Raw genomic sequence first — 22,850 nt, forward strand, 5'->3', positions numbered from 1 at the left:
CATGACCTTCAGAAGCTTCCTAATATGCAATTCCTGCAGGTGCCCCCACACAGACATGGATGTTTTCAAGGCCATCCCGACACCCACGCAGCCTCCCGCGACTACCCCGCACGCTCCTTAGAGAAGAACCCCGTACCTTTCAAACGCAGTGCCTCTTTGCTTGACATTAGGGAAAATCAAGAAATCAGCCAAGACCTCAGAAAAAAAATGTAGACCTCACAATCTGGTTCATACTTGGGAGCAATTTCCAAACGCCTGAAGGTACCACGTTCATCTGTACAAACAATAGTACGCAAGTATAAACACCATGGGACCACGCAGCCGTCATACCGCTCAGGAAGGAGACGCGTTCTTCTCCTAAAGATGAATGTACTTTGGTGCGAAAAGTCCAAATCAATCCCAGTGTCACGCCCTGGCCTTAGTATTCTTTGTTTCTGTAATATTTTGGTTAGGTCAGGGTGTGACAGGGGGGTGTTTGTGTCATTGTCTCGTCTTGGGTGGTTGTATTGTATAGGGGTTTGTAGAGGTTATGGGGTTGTGTTCAGTGTAGGTGTCTAGGTAAGTCTATGGTGCTGAATGGTTCTCAGAGACAGCTGTCTTTCATTGTCTCTGATTGGGAGCCATATTTAAGGCAGCCATAGGCATTAGGCTATTGTTGTTTGTCTAGTTGTGTTTAGTGTCAGCACACTTTTGTTTGAATAGCTTCACGGTCGTCTGTTTTTTGTTTGTTGTTTGTTCGTCACAATAAAAGAAGTGTCTTCTACTATCACGCCTGCCCTTGGTCCACTCTTCTCAAAGTTACGACGATCGTACACCCAGAACAACAGCAAAGGACCTTATGAAGATGCTGGAGAAAACAGGTACAAAAGTATCTATATCCACAGTAAAACGAGTCCATATCGACATAACCTGAAAGGCCACTCAGCAAAGAAGATGCCACTACTCCAAAACCGCCATAAAAAAAGCCAGACTACGGTTTGCAACTGTACATGCTGACAAAGATGGGTCTTTTTGGAGAAATATCCTCTGGTCTGATGAACAAAAATAGAACTGTTGGCCATAATGACCATCGTTATATTGAGAGGAAAAAGGGGATGCTGCAAGCGAAGAACACCATCCCAACCGTGAAGGACGGGGTTGGCAGCATCATGTTGTGGGGGTTTTGCTGCAGGAGGGACTGGTGACTTCACAAAATAGATGGCATCATGAGAGTAGGAAAATGATGTGGCTATATTGAAGCAACATCTCAAGACATCAGTCAGGAAGTTAAAGCTTGGTCGCAAATGGGTCTTCTAAATGGTCAATGACTCCAAGCATACTTCCAAAGTTGGGAAAGGCTTAAAGACAAGAAAGTCAAGGTATTGGAGTGCCATCACAAAGCCCTGACCTCAATGCTATAGAAAATTTGTGGCAGAACTGAAAAAGCGTGTGCGAGCAAGGAGGTCTACAAACCTGACTCAGTTACACCAGCTCTGTCAGGAGGAATGGGGCAAAATTCACCCAACTTATTGTGGGAAGCTTATGGAAGGCTCCCAAACGTTTGACCCAAGTTAAATCATTTAAAGGCAATGCTACCAAATACTAATTGAGTGTATGTAAACTTTTGCCCCACTGAATCTGATGCAAAGAATAAAGCTGAAATAAATCGTTCTCTCTACTATTATTCTGACATTTCACATTCTTTAAATAAAGTGGTGATCCTAACTGACCTAAGACAGGGAATTTTTACTASGATTAAATGTCAGGAATTGTGAAACTGATCTGTATCAATTTGGCTAAGGTGTATGTAAACTTCTGACTTCAACTGTATAAGAAATAAAAAATATGCAGCAGTTTGTGTCATTACCAAAACTGTGTCATTAATTTTGTATTCTTCACAAAATGTCCACTGTGTCATCTTTAGGGCATGTACTCCGAGTCCCACGGGCTGGTTGACAACAAGATGTATGACCCTGTGTTCGACGCTTCCTTCAGTCTGTCAAACGATGAGAAGTCCAACCCCAGATGGTACCTTGGTCAGCCGGTGAGTCCACCCTCCTGCTTCCTGCTTTGCCATTCACATTGAGACCTTTAGAGAGCTAAATAAGCAAGATAAGAATACTTTTATTTGGTTTCCCACAGTCAGATACGGGGCCTACTGCCATCTTTTGACCATAGCGTTGAAAGTCAGCCTGACTGAAAGTCAGCCTGATTTTTCATTGTGTGTTGTGCATTTACGTGTGTTGCTGTAGTTCACAAAAMAACACAACTCTCTGCTCAACAGAATACTTCGATCAGTACTGAGGAGTGATTCGAAAATATTCTCGCTCATAACCTTGTCATTGTAGATTTGGCACACTGCCAGTTACCAAGGACTGAGAGCAGGGACGTATTTCTGGCCTGGCTCAGATGTCAAAATCAATGGCAGTTTCCCAGACATCAACGAAGACTACAACGGGTAATATAATCAGGAATAAATTATCTTGTTTCTCATATATGAATAGACCGATAGCTTTATTGCCCTTGGATGATAAGAACTGTCATTTTCTATTGTCATGCCTTTAATTTCATTTCAGAAAAATACCTTTTGAGGAGAGGGTCTTCACACTCCTGAAGTGGCTACAGTTGCCAGATAATGAGAGGTAAATCCCCCATTTAAGTTAGAGGCATCCCAGCTACTAGCAAGCCTTTATCAGAGACATTCAAGCCTAAAGTGCATTGTGTATAATGTCGTGGTGTATAACAATTGTTGTCCCTGCAGGCCAGATTTCTTCACGTTGTACCTCGAGGAGCCGGACAAGTCGGGGCACAGCTTTGGTCCTGTCAGTGGAGGGGTAAGGTCAATAGGAAAACAACCAGGATGCATCTCATTAGTCTGAAGTTATTTCATATGCAATTAACTGAAATACCTTGAGAGGCGAAGGGCWAAAAACTGGTTTCTGTCCACCATATTGCTTTCTCCTGCCCTGTGTTCTCAGATCATTGAAATACCTCTGGTGCAACAACCTTACAACAACCTGCAGGTCAAAGCAGGTTCTGGATTGTTAAGCTTATACTGTAACTACCCATTCGAGAGCTGGGACAATAAACGCTTATTGCAAAAAATAAATATTTATTTGTAGACATACCTTGTTCTGTTCAATGTTCTCTACCAATAAAGACTCTAAATGCAACAATCATGTTGTTAAGTTCAAAAGAATACAAGAAATTGTGACACCATTCAAAACCAATGAGAGTCCCGAACATTAAAGCTAATTACTCAGAATAGATATTTTTTGGATAGAACTTTAGTCACAAAGCCTCTCGACTACAAGATACACTTCAGACGCTCTGAGTACGTTGAGAAATGGGTCCATAATCTTATAATAAATAGACCAAGACAATAACTATATTCAGAATTAACACTACGCAGGTCCTGCACCTAAATAGAAACGTACTCAGCACCAAAATGAGTCGGGCAGACCTATTTCGAGATCAAGCTTTAAGGCTGCCCACCTCAAAGTGTTGTTCGATTCTGCGGACCAAAAACAGCCAAAAGGTCTATGATGTACTGCTTGTTTACGTACATGTAATCCAAAAGCTCACTTTCCTTGTTGTCAGGATCGAAGTGTCGAACTACCCTTTGTTTTTTGGTCTCCGTAACTCGCCTTTTAAATGCTTTTATCGCACCAATTCAACACGCCTGACACTCCATTTACACACATATGGCAAGTGTCTTCAGCTGACATTTTCAACTCGTTCCGACTGAGGTCTGTAATACCAACATGCCTCAAGCAGACCACCATAGTCCCTGTGCCCAAGAGCACTAAGTAACCTGCCAACGAATACCTACCGACCCGTGCAACCTACATCTGTAGCCAGTGAAAGCTGAAAGACTGGTCATGGCTCACATCAACACATTATCCAACAAAACTAGACCCCCCCAATTTGCATACTGCCCCAACCGATCACACGAGATAGCAATATAGATTGATCCACACTGCCCTTTCCCACCTGGACAAAAGCGGAACACCTATGTGGATAAGTGACTCATGTACTACAGCTCAAGCGTTCAACACCATAGTGGGTGCCTCAAGCTCTTCACAAGGACCCTGGGACTATACACCTCCCTCTCGCGGGATCCTGGACTTCGCTGATGGGCCCTGTCCCCAAGTGGTAAGGGTAGGTAACAACACATCCACCACGCTGATCCTCAACACGGGGGTCCCTCAGGGGTGCATGCTCAGTCCCCTCCTGTACTCCCTGTTCACTCATGACTGCATGGCCAGGCATGACTCCAACACCATCATTAAGTTTGCTGACGACAACAGTGGTAGGCCTGATCACCGACAACGATGAGACAGCCTATAGGGAGGAGGTCAGAGACCTGGCCGTGTGGTGCCAGAATAACAGCCTCTCCCTCAACGTGATCAAGACAAAGGAGATTATTGTGGACTACAGGAAAAGGAGGACTGAGCACGCCCCCATTCTCATCGACGGGGCTGTAGTGGAGCAGATAGAGAGCTTCAAGTTCCTTTGTGTCCACATCACCAACAAACTATCATGGTCCGAACACACCAAGACAGTCAGTGAAGAGACAGTGAAGAGGGCATGACAAAGCCTATTCCCCCTCAGGAGACWAAAAAGATTTGGCATGGATCCTCAGATCCTCAAAAAGTTCTACATCTGCCCCATCGAGAGCATCCTGACTGGTTGCATCACCACCTGGTATGGCAACTGCTCAGCCTCCGACCGCAAGGCACTACAGAGGGTAGTGCGTATGGCCCAGTACATCATCGGGGCCAAGCTTCCTGCCTTCCAGGACCTCAATACCAGGCGGTGTCAGAGGAAGGCCCTAAAAACTGTCAAAGACTCCAGCCACCCAAGTCATAGACTGTTCTCTCTGCTACCACACGGAAACCGGTACCAGAGCGCCAAGTCTAGGTCCAAAAGGCTTCTTAACAGCTTCTACCCCCAATCAATAAGACTCCTGAACAGCTATTCAAATGGCTACCCAGACTATTTGCATTGCCCCCCTCTTTTACGCTGCTGCTACTCTCTGTTTATTATCTATGCATAGTCACTTTAACTCTATCTACATGTACATATTACCTCAATTACCTCGACTAACCTGTGCCCCCACACACTGACTCTATACCGGTTCTCCCTGTATATATCCTCGCTACTGTTATTTTACTCCTGCTCTTTAATTATTTTWTATTTTTATTTTTTACTAATCTGTTTTCTACTTAACACTTATTTTTCTTAAAACTGCATTGTTGGTTTTGGCCTCCCGAGTGGCACAGCGGTCTAAGGCACTGCATCTCAATCTAAGCCCCTGGTTCTAAGCCCCCCACTGGTTCGAATCCAGGTTGAATCACATCCGGCCGTGATTGGGAGTGCCATAGGGCGGCGCACAATTGGCCAAGTGTCGTCCGGGTTTGGCCGGGGTAGGCCTTCATTGTAAATAGGAATTTGTTTTTAACTGATTTGCCTAGTTAAATGAAGGTTAAATAAAATAAATTGGTTAAGGGCTTGTAAGTAAGCATTTCACTGTAAGGTACCTGTTGTTTTCAGTGCATGTGACAAAAAATATTTGATTTGATAGACAGAGCAACCCACTGAATGATTTTGATCCATGACCGCTGTATACATATCCATGACCACTGTATACAAAACACATGGCTTAGATTCAATGCTGACCGCCAAATGAAAGTGCTCACCAAAAGGTGAAAGTTCAATGTCTTGCTCACATGTGAACAAATGGTGCCATTGAAAATTAAGTTGGGCATACTTTTTCTCCATTGAAAAGGCCCCTTCAAATCAGTTGCCTTATAAATGCAAACATATTGTAAAATCATCATGATGCAAAGTTATGATCTAATGACATTTACATATTGTAGTAACCCCAAGAGAAAATTACATAGTTATTTTTTTTATAGAACTCAACATTTGTTTTCATATAATCATGCATAAATCACGTCAAAGTGTGTTTACTTTTTGTAAATAGACTGGTACTTAACAATAATCAAGGTTTGATTGGTCATTGAAGACTACAGTCACAGATATAACAGTCTCACAAGTTTCTCACTGTATTTCAGTTGATCGAGGCTCTCACGGGAGTGGACAAGGTCATTGGTCAACTGATGAACGGACTCAAACAGCTGAACCTGCATCAGTGTCTCAACATCATCATCGTAGCGGACCACGGTAGGAGGCTAATAAATCAAAGGAATCAAATGTATTCGCCCTTTACCTCCACAAATCTGACATCTGGACAGCAAATGGACCTCTTTCCCATAGACCTAGTATATCTAAAAATGTAACGTATTTAGAATAATATGGAATTAGTCTACAAACATGAAAAAATWGTGAGCATTGTTGTACTCGTGTTGTGGCTTAATAGTTCAAGGCTGTACAAATAAGTTTGTGTGGAAACTTCAACAAAAACTTTATTGGGCTACACCAATAGGTATGGAGGACACAAGTTGTGACAGGAAGGAAGTCCTCCAGGATCTACTCCAGGTGGAAAATGTTCGTGATCTATATGTCTACGAGGGACCATTTGGGAGAATTAGATCCAATGACAAAAACCAACCCTGTGAGTGTAAGACCAAACATGTAGAAAATGTACCCTTTCTTTGTATCGCAATAAAAATGACATATTCCTGTTGTTTCCTTTGACAGTGGACTCGGCCCAACTTGTAGCCAACATGACGGTGAGTAAGAAGCTACAATAAATCATTCACCTTGATTTAAACTAGCCGTGACTGCCATATTGACTGGAAATGCTCCAATTGAGGAATAATCAAATGTTTAGGCAAACTGAAGATATGTTGTTTGTATTCAGTCCCATAATGTTTTGTCCCTAATACTGTATCTGTTATAGAAACCTAGTGATTGATCAAAAAAATTGTTGTTTTCTTGGGATTCCAGTGCAAGAAGAACGGTCAGAAGGTCAAGGCTTACCTGAAAAACCATCTGCCCAAGCGGTTCCACTATGCAAACAGTAGACGCATTGAGGACGTCAGCGTGATAGTCAATCCAGGATGGCTGTTCGAGAGGTACCGATTTAAGAAACTCCACCCTACTTTATAAACATAATCCTGGTGTGGATTTTAGTAGGGCATGATGTAGCAAAATGTTGGCTTCTTACATATTTCTGTGTTATGTTATAGATACCCAGGGTCTTTGACCTTCTGTGCAGGTGGAGCTCATGGGTATGACAATGATGATGCTAGTATGCATGTGAGTAGGAAGGAGATCCATTTACTCAAATAAATCAGTTAGTTAATGAGTACAAACTTAATTTGATTGGTTTAAAAAATATACTGAACAAAAATATAAACACAACATGCAACAATTTCAACGATTTTACTGAGMTACAGTTAATATAAGGAAATCAGTCAATTGAAATACATTCATTAGACCCTATGGATATCACATTACTAGTCAGGGGCACAGCCATGGGTGGGCCTTGGAGGGGATAGGCCCACCCACTGGGGAGCCAGGCTCAGACAATCAGAATGAGTTTTTCCCCCCATAAAAGGGCTTTATCACAGACAGAAATACTTCTGGGACGACAGCCATGCAGACCAATTTGATACAGTGTACGGCGTATGGTCTGAGCACTGACAGGCTGACCCCCCACCCCTTCAACCTCTGCAGCAATGCTGGCAGCACTCATACGTCCATTTCCCAAAGACAACCTCTGGATATGACGCTGAGCARGTGCACTCAACTTCTTTGGTCGACCATGGCGAGGCCTGTTCTGAGTGGAACCTGTCCAGTGAAACCGCTGTATGGTCTTGGCCACCYTGCTGCAGCTCAGTTTCAGGGTCTTGGCAATCTTCTTATAGCCCAGGCCATTTTTATGTAGAGCAATAATTATTTTTTCAGATCCTCAGAGTTGTTTGACATGAGGTGCCATGTTGAACTTCCAGTGACCAGTCAGTATGAGGGAGTGTGAGAGCTATGACACCAAATTTAACACACCTGCTCCCCATTCACACCTGAGACCTTGTAACACTAACGAGTCACATGACACCGGGGAGGGAAAATGGCTAATTGGGCACAATTTGGACATTTTCAATTAGGGGTGTACTCACTTTTGTTGCCAGCGGTTTAGACATTAATGGCTGTGTGTTGAGTTATTTTGAGGGGACAGCAAATTTACAGTGTTATACAAGCTGTACACTCACTACTTTACATTGTAGCAAAGTGTCATTTCTTCAGTGTTGTCACATGAAAAGATATACTCAAATATTTACAAAAATGTGAGGGGTGTACTCACTTTTGTGATATACTGTACATACACACACATCTTTGCACTGAGTGCACAAAACATTAGGAACACCTGCTCATTCCATGACATAGACTGACCAGGTGAAAGCTATGGTCTCTTATTGATGTCCCTTGTTAAATCCACTTCAATCAGTGTAGCTGAAGGGGAAGAGACAGGTTAAATAAGGATTTTTAAACATAGAGACATGTATTGTGTTTGTGGGCCAATCAGGGGGTGAATGGGCAAGACAAAAGATTGAAGTACTTTTGAACGGGATATGGTAGTAGGTGCCAGGCGRACCGGTTTGTGTCAAGAACCACAATGCTGCACAGTGTATCAATAATGGTCCACCACKCAAAGGACATCCAGCCAACTTGACACAACTGTGGGAAGCATTGCAGTCAACACGGGCCAGCATCTCTATGGAACGCTTTCGACAACTTGTAGATACCATGCCACGAGGAGGCTGTTCTGAGTGCAAAAGGGGYTGCAACTCAATATTAGGAGGGTGTTCCTAATGTTTTTTACACTCCGTGTATATTGATATTGTTGTATTTAAGAGATGGAAAATTGACAACTTAACCCTATGATGAATACCCTCTTTATTCTCCTCAGGCTATGTTCTTAAGCTATGGACCCAAGTTTCATTATAAAACCGAAATAGAACCATTCTCCAATATTGAGCTCTACAATCTCATGTGTGGTGAGTAGCAGTAAATATAGCAGTAAATTACAGTGTCAGTTGTCTGTGTTAACCAAGAAATTGTTTCTGTCAGTCCATCATTAAGTGGCAGAATTTGTTGTGAAAGGGCTGGGTTTTGATTAATAAGTKAGTTGTACGCGGGGCGAAGGCTTGACCATTCACTGGCCAATCAACGTGTTCCATGGCTTAATATTGCATGAGGTTGTCTCAAGTTGTGGAGGTTATTGACGGTCTTTCGATGTCATCAACTCCAATTCGGCTGGGGCCACGGAATATTCTCGTCCTAATCCGTTTATTAAATAGCATAGGCCACTGTAATTAATAACAGCAACAACTATATACATCCAGTTTTTGATAATATTGTAATGACCTGACTAGATCATAAATGAACAATTGTCCAGACAGAGGCTTGAGTTTGCGAATTGACGGTTTATTAAACCAACTTTACACAGGCTACTGTTTAGGCCGTAGCACACGCCAAATAGATGACAGATAACCCACAAGCCAATCGTGACCTTCTCTTGTGAAGCCCAGACGTAAGAGAGAGAGAACAAAGGCTGAACCTGGTCTTAACTTCCAATGCTCCACCCCCCTGCCCAACCCCCCTCCACGCCACTCCGCCAACCACCAGGATGCCCGGCATCAGAACATTCCAGGCATTCCCGTGATTGGCAGATAGCAGGTTGATTGACATGTCGGACCCCGCGAACACCGGGTACTGGTCAGTACAACACAACCACCTCCTAGCCTAACACATAACACACAGCTGTCTGTGCGGGTCGCTACAATATGTTTGGAGTGTTGGCAGTCAACATTGTAATCGCTTCACCTATAGGCCTATACATGTCTTTACGCATCGCATTTCTCCTGAAATAAAAAATACTAGGCTCCCCTTAAAATGTATTGAAGGCTATATGTGAGGCTAGTTCGCAATATCAAGATATACCACCGTTGATATTGCATTATGGGACTGAATATTTTGAATAGGTTTGGAGGAGCGCATCTTTGGTAACCCCACTAACCGTACAATAGGCGCTCTTTGTAAATGGGGATGGATACAAGTGAAATGGAGTATGCAGGTAGGCCTATGTTAATTGTGAATAATGCAAAAGCATGACAGCAAAAGCCTCTCTAGAAGACCACTTAGAAACCTTTTATGGATAAAAGGTTCCAAAATAATAACAGGAGCTGGCTAAAACAATGTACAAGACATAGATACAAAAGGGGATGTCCGCTTACTGTTTTACTGCTCCCTTGATCTGTTTAATAAAGCTTTGGTGATAAAGATTTATTTCAAAACGGTCTCATGAGCCAACCCGTTTATTGATAGTCTTGGCTGCTTAATGAATGCATTGGGCAGGACAAAAAACAATCCTGATTGAGGATGTTTTGGGTTTTTAATCAAATGAAACAAAATGCTAACAAAAACAACGTTTTTTAGGTTTCTAAATAGTAGATTCACCGCACAAAAAAGCACATCTCTCTTGTTCCATGGGCACTATGCATCAAGTCTGAATAGGCTGTGCTTCCGCCGTCAAAATCCATGCCGTAATCAACATTGTTACTTATAAGAATAGCTTTTGTGGAGTCTTAAATCTCCCTATTTGTGCTAAATGAAATTGTCACTGTTGTGCTAGTTTTTAAGGACACACTTCACATATTACCAACCCTCCCACAGCACAAGTGAGCTGATGTAAGACAGGTAAATAGCTGAACCTGGCGCAAGGTGTGGAAATGCCAGAGCGCCAGTTTTTACGTGACGAAGTTTGACAATTGCGCTGCTTTAACGCCAGACGAAAATATAACTCCTGGTATTTGAACACTGCATTGTTGAGGAAGAGCTTGTAAGTAAGCATTTCACCGGACTGTTTTACACCGGTTGTATCCTGCACAAACGACAAATAAGATTTCATTTTATTTGATCTCAAACATGAATAGTATGTGCATTGTAACATTGTCCATGTGAAACCCTTTCAGATGTGTTGGGGATCTCCCCATCCCAGAACAATGGAAGCCATGGCAGTATGAACCATCTCCTGAGGACTCCCTGGCACACTCCCATACACCCCGCAGAGCAGACAACCCCTGGGCAGTGCCCTCTGGTGATCCTTGAACCCACAGATACCCTGGACTGCACATGCACCTCCCTGGTAGTACCCCTTGCTTACATTGAGTACACCAAACATTAGGAACACCTTCCAAATATTGAGTTGCACCCCCTTTTGCTCTCAGAACAGCCTCAATTCCTCAGGGCATGTTCATCTAAAATGTAATCTATATAATCCCCAAGAGTAATTATTTCTCATTAGAGGACCATAAACAATATCTAGTAATGCTGCATATGCCAAGAAAGGTTCAAATCTCACCTTTCTGGAATAGTTTTTTTATATAAATTGCTGAGGTGTAGTAGTCACTTTTGAGGACACAAGTGCAAGTATACAGTACAATATGATAAAAATATGAAATATGTTATATGACGTATGTCCTATTCAATACAACTGTATGAATAAGGCTTGAAATGACGTATATGCTTTCTAGTATATGCTTTCTAAATATAGTATAAACAAATGATAAAACCAATAACTATAACATTTCACCTTATAACTGCAAAATACATATTTCTATGTTCAGTCTTAGAGAAAATATGGACATCACACAGCTCTATAGCTTGACTTCTTGAACTAGCCTTTCATCTCATATTAATCTTGTCCATCTATGACAAACAAAGTTTATTTAATTATTATTATTTTTTTACGATGGTCCTCCCATGCCTACACCGCTGCTTTGAAGTTACAGTATACACCTCTGAATCCTATAGTGATAAGAAGCTGGTATTATACAGTATATTAAGCACATATGAATTACGCTAACCATAGAACGTCTCTGTCTCCAATGTTGTTGATATTCATGAAAGAATCAATTAATTAAAGGATCAATATTGTCAGTCTTATCTATAACAACATCATATCTTGTTTCTTTCCAGGGTGTAACTAATCCAAATAGTCGTCTGAATCTGACAGCTGCTGAAGGTAAATATTGTGTGAGAGAGAGAGTATGGACAGATTATTGCCGGAATATTGTCATGATTAACAATCAATTATGATACCAGATGGTACATTGAGTTTAGCAATAATACTTCATTATAAACTGGTTGGTTTGAGCCCTGAATGCTGATTGTCTGAAAGCCGTGGTATACCACGGGTCTGACCCCAAAATACTTTTTACTGTTTTAATTACGTTGGTAACCAGTTTATAATAGCACTAAGGGGGGTTGTGGTATACCGTAAAACGTAATTTAAAAGCAGAGTCTGAAATAGTCACCTGTCCCTTTTAATAGCCGAACAAGAGCACACATTTCAGCAAATTAAACGCCTGTTTCAAATAAACGCCCTGACTAAATGAAATGTTTACGAGGTTACTGTGAATTACCATGAATTGTTTACAAGATMTAATGTTTGATTTGTTAAATAAATGATTTAAATAATTCAGTAATGGCTCAAAAAAATGATGTCAATCATCCGTTTTTACTGCCAGTAAGAAACTGCTAGCCATTGGCTGCTAACAGCTGAACACTGCTAGCCATTGGCTGCTAACAGCTGAACACTGCTAGCCATTGGCTTCTAACAGCTGAACACTGCTAGCTAAAAGTACAACACATTAGTAAAGGAAATTAAGAAATTAATTTAAATTCTGGAAGTGCAAATGAGCACCARCGATTTCTGTATGCTAGCTATGCTAACCAGCTTATAGGAACGAAAGTTAGCATTTAGCAGTCACTTCTTAACCTGAAAAGGGACAACTTCTACATGGTATGCAGCCAAATATATCCAAATCGGACTTAAGTAACCACATTGTGGCCCTGTTACAATACATAAATCAGGACAGATTTGAAGAATAGCCACATTGTTAGAACAGATTTGTTGAATGTGCGCCAATCTGGTCAATGCGTCTGCATCCCATTGACTCCTTTASCAAATCTATGGCATTGTTGAATACCCGTTTCTGATTGCCTTGAAGGGCATTCTAGAGCGTGCATTATTTAAGTGATAATACCCGAGAAGCCGGTGTTTGGAGGATATATTGGCATGGGTGTTGTTAGAAAACCGTGCCAATATATCCTCCAAACACTGGATTCGAGGGCATTATCACTTTTATGCAATGGGTTACCAACATATTCAAATAATGATTGTCATATTTTCATAAAAAACATTATTTTGATGAATTTATTCATACTATTTCATCCTTCCACAAGATATAGTCCCGACACAAATCTAGAGTTGCTACCCAAGCCGGCTGCTCGTTCGTTCTATCMGTTCGGTTGCCAGAGACAAGACCCAGTCGTTCAGTCTTTTTTTTTTTATGGACACGACCCAGTCGTTGGTTCTAAATGTTCCATTGCCATACTGGCTGGCAACGTTCTTATCCCATGCTTTCTAGCTAGCCAACTACGGCTAACTTACAGTCAAGTCAAAAAGTGCAGCCAGAATAACAGCAATGTAGCTGCGTTTTTATTTGTTTAAGCTGTTTTCTAGTAACATTTATTTGGATACATCCATAGCAATGAGCTAATTAAGGCGTGATTTTGACTGGCATAAAAAACGTGCTCACTCGTCAGGACACTGTTGTTCAGATGAGCTAGCCAACAACACAGCTAACACAATCACTTCAAACTCTCAGGTATCGGGTAACACCCAAGTGCAGACTGTGTGAAGTAACAATGTTTATTGTAACAGGGGCAGGCAAACGACAGGTCAAGGCAGGCAGGGCTCGATAATCCAGAGTAGGAGCAAAGGTACAGGCTCAGGGTAAAAACCAGGAGGACGAGAAAAAGAGAGGCTGGGAAAAGACAGGAGCTGACAGGACAAACTTGGAAACAGAAGACAAAGGGCTGTGAGACATGGCTTTAATTCTAAACACAGGAAGGGTAGGAGGTATACAGAGGGTACCYGGCAACAGAAGACGAACAACAGAGGAGCTAATGATCTTGGAGCAGGGGGGACGGGGGTGTAGCCGCGGGGCTATAGCGGCGTGCCAGCGCATCTGGCTTGACCTTCTTGGATACCGGTCGGTGCTGCAGAAGTGAAGTGGCCCAGGCCTTACTGAACCCCTCCCGGGGGTCCTGGTACTCCGTGGGGCTGGCGGAGAGGTCCGGGGCAATTTCCAAGCCCCCAGGAAGACYTCCCGGGGCAGGCAGAGCTGACTTCAGGCAATGATTGTGGCAGGACGGGCTCCAGCCCACGATGGCACCAGTAGCCCAGTCAATGGAGAGATTGTATTGCTGGAGCCAAGAGAATCCCAATACCACGGGAACCTGCGGAGACTCAACCAGTAGGAATTGGATCGTCTCGCTGTGATTCCCCGACACTCGTAGGTTGGTCTGGTGGGTGACCCAGCCTATAGAGCGCCCATCCAGGGCTCTAACACCCATGGGAATGGAGAGGTGTTGAGTGGGGATACCCAGGTCGGACGCAAGGGTAACGTCCATGAGACTCACATRGGCCCCCGAGTCAATGAGTACCTGGAGAGACTTGGGCTGATCGCCCCACAACAGGGTGGCATGGAGAGGGGGGTGAGTAAGGGGAGAAGAACAATTATCTTTAAGACCCACTAGAGTACTCACTCCAACGAATGAGCTAGGTCACTTGAAGGGACAGGTAGACACAAAATGACCGGCAGGACCGCAATACAGACAACTGTATTGGGTGTCAAGTCTGCGTACACATTCGGCTGGAGACAGCCTAGCCCTGCCGAGCTGCATCAGCTCATTTTAACGTCGTAGCTYCATCAGCTCATTTTAACGTCATAGATTTAGCCACTGGTAAACTGTGGAATAGATACCCGTGGTACACGTCTATCAGCCAATCAGCATTCAGGGCTCGAACCACCCAGTTTATAATTCCCTATAACGGACAGTACAGTATATCAGTACTGGTAGAATTCAATGGCTATAGTTCAATCTTGCATGTTCAATGTTTGAGCTGCTTTTGAAATCAAAAGTCGAATTGAAAACATTATTGGCATGGCTGAATTTGAATTTCATAAATAGCAAGCTTGGACTGAAGGTTTGGATCGAGGTAAAGTTGGTTTTATATTCACACATTCGGACATTCAACAGATATTCATCAGACATTCAACAGACATTCGCCAAAAGTCAATGTAAAAATGTAAAAATCAATAACTGTTTCACTGTTTGTCACATAAAACGAGGTATTATTTATTCTATAAATGTCTAGCATACTTTTACAACCTTTGTTTTGAGGACAAACTGCAGTTTTGATTTGATAGAAATACATAAAATCTATAAAATGCCATTTAAAGCGGTATAAATCAATAACTAATTCACTGTTTGTCACAGAAACATCAAACGATGTATGATTTATTCTATATCCATACTTTTGTTTTGAAGAAAAAGTCCAGTTTTGACTTYATAGAAATACAAAAAATCTATAAAATTCAGTTTAAAACTATATAAAATCAATAACGTTTTCACTGATTATGATAGAATCATCAAATTAGGTATAAATGTCTAGTATACTTTTACAACCTTTGCTTTGAGTAGAAATTCCAGTTGATATGATAGAAATACATAAAATCTCAAATAAATGACATGCATTTGACCACAACCCTGACAGAAGCACCCATAACTAAGGTGTTAATCATCYTTGAGTATTCAGGCAATATAAATCACATAGTAATAAAGGCATACATTTGCAAAAAACATATGCGTTGATAAAAAAGGTATCACACATCAATGTTGTAATATCAAACCTTACAATAATGGCAGTCTTTGAAATCCAAATCAGTTTAATCGTCACTTGTGCCAGATACAATGTGTGTACCTATTATAGTGAATTTCTGTCATAGTATGTATCTAGTATCTCTCATAGTAGAATAATAAAATAGAGTAATGATAATAGAACATTAGAGCATTAACTCGGGTTGCAAAGGGCTGGAATTTTTCTGGAAATTTTCCATGGGAAGTTAAGCCCGGGAATTTTGGGAATTTTGCTTAAATTCGCTCCACAACCCTTACTGAACAACAAGCTCCCTGCGCTGACTTTCTAATTCAAGGTGAAAATGATGAACCAGACACCTTATCGATAGCAAGAGCTCATGGTCCTCCTGGAATCAGAAGTTTTTTTGACTCAATGGAGGAACGTAGTCAGAGAGATGCAGATGAATGTCTTGCTCTAGCTGTATATGCAACTGGTTCACCTCTGATGCTCACAGGCAATGTGTATTGGAAGAGATTTCATCAATGACCAAGGTCATCAAGGTCATCAATGACCTTGGACCACAGAAGGTATTTGCACTGGTGTTGGACAATGCTGCAAACATGAAGGCTGCTTGGTCTAACGTGGAGGAGTCCTACCCTCACATCACACCCATTGGCTGTGCTGCTCATGCATTGAATCTGCTCCTCAAGGACATCATGGCACTGAAAACAATGGATACACTCTACAAGAGAGCCAAATAAATGGTTAGGTATGTGAAGGGTCATCAAGTTATAGCAGCAATCTACCTCACCAAGCAAAGTTAGAAGAATAAGAGCACCACATTGAAGCTGCCCAGCAACACCCGTTGGGGTGGTGTTGTCAMCATGTTTGACAGTCTCCTGGAGGGGAAGGAGTCTCTCCAAGAAATGGCCATATCACAATCTGCTGATATGGACAGCCCCATCAAGAGGATCCTCCTGGATGATGTACTTTGGGAGAGAGTCCAGCCTGAAACTCCTGAAACCTATAGCAGCAGCCATTGCACGGATTGAGGGAGACAATGCCATCCTGTCTGATGTTCAGACTCTGCTTGCAGATGTAAGAGAAGAAATCCGTACTGCCCTGCCCACTTCACTGTTGCTCCAAGCAGAGGAAACTGCAATAATTAAATATATCAAAAAGCGTGAAGACTTCTGCCTGAAGCCCATACACGCCACAGCATACATGTTGGACCCAACGTATGCTGGCAAGAGCATCCTGTCTGGTTCAAAGATCAACAAGGCCTATGGTGTCATCACTACCYTGTCTCGCACCTTGGCCTGGATGAGGGCAAGGTTCTTGGCAGTCTGGCGAAGTACACTTCCAAGCAAGGGCTTTGGGATGGAGATGCAATATGGCAGTCGTGTCAGCATATCTCATCGGCCACCTGGTGGAAGGGACTTTGTGGATCTGAGGCTCTTTCCCCTGTTGCCTCCATCATCCACCAAAACCCACCAACATCAGCCGCCTCAGAGCGCAACTGGTCCTTGTTTGGGAACACACACCAAAGCATGCAACAGGCTGACCAATACAAGGGTTGAAAAATTGGTGGCCGTCCAGGCAAGTTTGAAGCTTTTCGAGCCTGACAACGAGCCATCCTCAACAAGGTTGGAAAGTGACAGTGAAGATGAGGCCTCAGAGTCTGTTCAAGCGGTGGACATTGAGGAGGTCCAGGGAGAAGACTGAGAAGAAGACAACCAAAGCTTTAGTTTCTAGACTATCATTTTACAGATGTATGTTGAAAACGTTTTTGGGAAATGCGATGGATCATTGGGGATCATTCAATATTCCCTTTCTTTTGTTGTTCAGTGCATTCATCTCATGTGAAGAGTCAACTCATTTAATTCAATTCAATTTGTAACTAAATTGTTTTTTTTCTATTGGAAGGATTTAATAATTAGCAATTTGCCTACTTATGATAAGGTAAAGGTTTCTGTCTCCATATGATATGGTAAATATATCCATTGCAAAAAAACATAATGTGTGGTAGTTGCACACCTCCCTGCTGAATTATATAGAGGTGATTTGGGCCAGTTTTTTCATGATCTTTTGTGAAAAACCACATTTTCACGTAGGCTTTGGGCTAGCAGTTTAAGAGAGCAGATAGCATAGGGAAAGCCTGGTTGAAGTCCTAGTTTTTAATGGTTTGTGCCAGTAGATTGCAGAGGGGTTCACATACAGATAAGAGGCAAATCATAATGTATACATTTAGCCCAAAAACCAAACATGTACCATCTACTTCTTATATTAATGCTTTTTTTTTGTTATCCACTCTCTGGTATCTTTCAATACCCATGCTAATATATATATACAGTATATGTTATGGTTCACTCTTAGTTTTCCTTATCTCCACTGTGGAATGTCCATGTTGATCCTCTTGGTTATCTTGGTCCTCTTGATCCATCCACCTGTCTTCTTTGCCAGTCAGGCCTGATCCCTTCATCACGTAGTTTTTCCTGTAATCTAATTTAATATGACTGAAGATGCAGAATTTTCTGCCAGGCCCCTTCTAATAGGGTACAGCAGACTTTGACCACACGCCCTCTAGACTGTTTACATGCCCTCTATCAAATCAAAACTGGAATTTGTACTCAAAACAAAAGTTATAAAAGTATGCTAGACATTTATAGAATAAATTATACCTAGTTTGATGTTTGTGACAAACGGTGAATTAATTATTGATTTAGACTGCTTGAAATGGCATTTTATAGATTTTATGTATTTCTATCAAGTCAAAACTGTACTTTTTCCTCAAAACAAAGGTTGTAAAAGTATGCTAGACATTTATAGAATAAATCATACCTAGCTTGATGTTTCTGTGACAAACGGTGAATTAGTTATTGATTTATACATTTTTAAATGGCTTTTGGCGAATGTCTGAATGCCTGATGAATGTCTGTTGAATGTCCGAATGTGTGAATATCAAACCAACTTTACCTCGGTAGGTGTAGCTAGCTAAACTAGCAAGTCTGTTTGTTTGGTTACCAAGGCAACTACTGCAGCTATCTGGTAAACTTGATAGCAAGGGAGAACGAACATGGCGCTCTATCTAAAATATCAAAAATTCCGTGTTGCTAGTATGCTAGTGCGTCGTGGAAAACACCTTCCACATGTTTATTATTTGACATAGAATCCCTTGTTGATTATCCTTTACATAGTGCCAATAATAGCCTACTGCTCCTCCAAAACAAATAGTTTCAGTCAAACAAAATGAATGTTATGTAGTACATCCTATATGCTGAATCTTATTGGACAATTAGGTCTTGTCCAATATAAAAAACATTTAAAGCTGCAATATGTAACTTTTTGACCAACCCGACCTAATTCACACAGAATTTGGAGATATAGTCCTGTCCTTCTCATTGAAAGCAAATCTAAGAAGCGTTCTATGTGAACTATTTCTAATCTTCGCATGCTTAAATTTGTTTTTTGCYTCTTTTACTTTAGATTTTGTACACCAGCTTCAAACATACAATAATACGTATGGTTATGGGAAATGCACAGCTGGTTATATGGTACAATGATTGTTTTGTTACATAAACTGAAATTAGGCAAACTATTAGAATTTCTGCAACCAGGAAATGGCAGAGTGATTTCTGTATAGTGCATCTTTATCTGACATCTGTTTGTCTACTCACTTTCAGTGAAGGCTGTTGAGCAGAAGCACATGTTGTTTGGAAGACCAATAATGCTGCAACCCAGCAATGACTACTGCTTACTGTATCATCAGGGCTTTGTCAACGCCTATAGCAAAAAATCCCTCATGCCAGTGTGGAACTCATACACTTTGGACAAACCTGTAAGTCATTTCATCTAAAGGCCATCATTTTTACAAATCAGTAACTGATCAAGTGTAATTTGTTAGACACATTCATTTGAACTTTCAGTTAATTCTTACTTTGATATGCACATCCACAAGTCTTCAAATGACCTATTCTTTAGTCAAACATGAGCTATGATGAGTTTAAATATTGCCTCTCAAAGATCATCCACAGAAGCTAACTTTGATTAAATGATATCTAAAGGAAGGTTGGAATGTAAATTGACATACAAAGTACAGGGGTCATCCTTGTCAAAATGCATTGGAGAAGATCCAAAGTTGCTCTTTTGCTATTGTCTTCTCCAATGTTGTCCTTGCTTCCCTTGGATGTTTTCAAAAGGATGTGGAGGGTGGATGTGAGTAATGCAGGAAGGACTTTTGTAATTTCCTCCTCTTTGTCACCCTCTGTAGGAAAACATGGACCCTTTGCCAGCAGTCACACCAGACTGTCTGAGGGCTGATGTCCGCATCGCGGCAGATGAAAGTCCCAGATGTGACCAGTATGCTCCAGCCAGGAACAATACCCACGGTTTCCTCTACCCTCCCAGTACGTGGGATGATTTCACATCTATACTTTCAAATACACTAGTCTTAAGCAAACAGAATAAGGCTGAAACAACAAAAAAGTCTAACTCCRACCCCCTTTGTTTTTCTATGTCATTTAGTTAGCAGACACTCATAACCAGAGAGATTTGCTGTAAGTGATGTAATAGTAGAATGTATGTCAAAAAGAAACTGTTGTTCATCTGGTCTCCCACCCACTAAAATAATAATATACTTCTCCCCCCAGGCATCCAGCTGTCAAAATAATGAGGAATTTAGTCATATTGAAGTATCTCGTTGTTTGTTATGTCTTGTGACGTCCAGATCTCAACAAGACAGCAGAGGAGGAGTATGATGGCCTGTTGATGAGCAATGTTGTACCCATGTATCCTGAGTTTAAGAGTACGTACACTCTTCACAGTCTGAGACAGCTCTCTCTTGCTTCCTTCAAACTCATTTTTTCCTCTCTTGTTCACTCACTGTAGTTGAATTCAGCTTGTCTCTCTACTTCTCTCCCTTATTCACATCTCCTACATGTTATATGATTAAACATACATTTAATTTCTATTATTTATATGTACTTTTATTTTGAAATTAAATTTGTATTTAGTTTTCACACAACATAAAAGAAGAACATCAACAAATAAAACAGACACAACAAACACAGTCAACACCACACGTCATACAAGTAGCTTCAGCTCATGATAAATAGATGCACATGTCTTTATTTTATAGCGATCTGGGATTACTTCCAGACTACATTGCTGAAAAAATATGCCAGTCAATATAATGGCATTAATGTGGTGACAGGCCCGGCATTTGACTACAACTACGACGGACAGTTTGATTCTCAAGACCAGATACAACAGTATGTGAGCTTTTCTTTATCATGCAAAACAGAGCCAATTGTGTGTTCTAACATGGGGAACATGCCATGGAGCAGAGAGGAAGCAAAGTTTATAAATCTCACAAAAGGCAATCATGAAACACATAGTGTTGCAGAGCGCTATCAATGGGGCACAGATGATTGCAGCGATGCCAGACACTTCAGTCTTAACCAGTGTTTTATTTCTTGTTTTCATTAAGGTTTGTAACAGGTACACAGATTCCAATCCCAACCCATTACTTTGCAGTTCTCACAAGCTGTAAGGACTCGCAACCAGTGAGCAGCTGTAACAATGAGCTACAGACAGTTTCCTTCTTGATACCACACAAAGCGGACAACTCAGAGAGTTGTAATGTAAGGCAACCATATCAACTCAAAGCACTGCACACTTTCTTTGTAAAAAATAACAAAAAACAAGAAATACTGGACAGGTCTAAGTACTTGAATTGCAAGTACAGAGTGTTTTTGAATGATGTACATTCTGTACTCTCTCCTACTACTGACAAACATGTAGTGAAATGCAAAAAAAAATGTGTTGTAGAGTTGAGAACACCTATACTTTCATCTGTTTTGAAGACAGTGTAACCTTTTACATGACCCTTTCCCAACACCTGGCAACTATCATGATGTTTTGGTGGGAAACCCTGGTTCGCACATTGATGTGGATTGTGTCTAACGTTAGCTAGCCTGTAGCTAYCTAGCCTGCCTCTCTAGCATTATCCAATTATAATGTTACATAACCAGTAGTATCTAGACAATACACTTGTATAAGCTATGACCTAACTAATTTGTAATGAGCTAGCTAGCTAGGTTAAGCTAACATTAGCTAAAAAGTTAGCTAGCATGCCTTTCTCACCCAAAGTATGGGTGAGAACACCCATACTTTCATCTGTTTTGAACACAGTCAACTTTTGCATGCCCCTTTCCCAACACCTGGCAACTATCATAATGTTTTGGTGGAAAACCTCTGGTTCGCAACTTGATCTCATTGTTTTTGTCTGTACCTCTGTCTTGTTGTGTCAACACCTAAGTAGTGATAATTAGGGTCTGTGTCACTGATCCGCTTGTTTTTATACTTCCACAGAATGGTGACACGGCATCTCTATGGGTTGAAGACCACCTGTGGTTCCACCAATCACGTGTCAGAGATGTAGAGTGGCTCACAGGATTGGATTTCTATCAAGGCAGCACCAGGCCTATCCCGGAACTTCTAAAAGTAAAGACTCGGCCAACTGCTGCCATTCACAGAAGGCCTTGAAATGAATGACCTTTTGAAATATACATGTATTGGTAGAGGTATTTGATCATTATAAAAACATACATTTTATTTAGTTTGTCTAGTGTGGGTATTTATCCACTTGTTAATAAATATTTAATGATTCAAATCAATGCAGGGAGGAATGCAAATGTCATGAAACATGTACAATGCTTCTGTAGGCCACAATCACCACACAAGTCTTTTCCACCTTTAAATTCCTGTGCAGAGATTATCCCCTAATCTTCTGACTTCCACAGAAAGACCTGTTTGACAATTACAGGAAACATATCAGCTAAATGACTTAATGTACAGTGCCTTCGGAATGTGTACAGACCCCTTGACTTTTTCCACATTTTGTTATGTTACAGCCTTATTCTAAAATGGATTCAATAAGAAAATCCTCAATCTACACACAATATCCCATAATGACAAAGTGAAAACAGGTTTTTAGAAATTTTAACAAATGTATTAAAAGCAAAAAAACAGAAATACCTTATTTACAAAATAATTCAGACCCTTTGCTATGAGACTTGCATCCTGTTTCCATTGATCATCCTTGAGATGTTTCTACAACTTAATTGCAGTCCACCTGTGGTAAATTAAATTGATTGGACATAATTTGGAAAGGCACACACCTGTCTAT

At 41.2% G+C, this 22,850-nt stretch overlaps 1 protein-coding gene across 1 annotated transcript in view; it reads left to right on the forward strand.

Moving 5' to 3' along the window:
• LOC111955485 (ectonucleotide pyrophosphatase/phosphodiesterase family member 3) overlaps positions 1-22,616 on the forward strand; it is a 28,661-nt gene extending 6,045 nt beyond the window's left edge. The window contains exons 7-24 of the mRNA XM_023975710.2: positions 1,904-2,023; positions 2,328-2,437; positions 2,556-2,621; positions 2,741-2,813; positions 6,060-6,168; positions 6,431-6,559; positions 6,646-6,677; positions 6,895-7,022; positions 7,137-7,206; positions 8,858-8,945; positions 10,923-11,095; positions 11,929-11,974; positions 19,345-19,499; positions 19,932-20,067; positions 20,388-20,465; positions 20,799-20,931; positions 21,150-21,303; positions 22,034-22,616. Coding sequence (XP_023831478.2) covers positions 1,904-2,023; positions 2,328-2,437; positions 2,556-2,621; positions 2,741-2,813; positions 6,060-6,168; positions 6,431-6,559; positions 6,646-6,677; positions 6,895-7,022; positions 7,137-7,206; positions 8,858-8,945; positions 10,923-11,095; positions 11,929-11,974; positions 19,345-19,499; positions 19,932-20,067; positions 20,388-20,465; positions 20,799-20,931; positions 21,150-21,303; positions 22,034-22,207 — 1,974 coding nt within the window. The 3' untranslated portion in view covers positions 22,208-22,616. The remainder of the gene's footprint in view (positions 1-1,903; positions 2,024-2,327; positions 2,438-2,555; positions 2,622-2,740; positions 2,814-6,059; positions 6,169-6,430; positions 6,560-6,645; positions 6,678-6,894; positions 7,023-7,136; positions 7,207-8,857; positions 8,946-10,922; positions 11,096-11,928; positions 11,975-19,344; positions 19,500-19,931; positions 20,068-20,387; positions 20,466-20,798; positions 20,932-21,149; positions 21,304-22,033) is intronic.
• Positions 22,617-22,850: the final 234 nt, after the last annotated feature.

Source organism: Salvelinus sp. IW2-2015, linkage group LG31 (assembly GCF_002910315.2).
Source record: "Salvelinus sp. IW2-2015 linkage group LG31, ASM291031v2, whole genome shotgun sequence".
Taxonomy (NCBI): Eukaryota; Metazoa; Chordata; class Actinopteri; order Salmoniformes; family Salmonidae; genus Salvelinus; species Salvelinus sp. IW2-2015.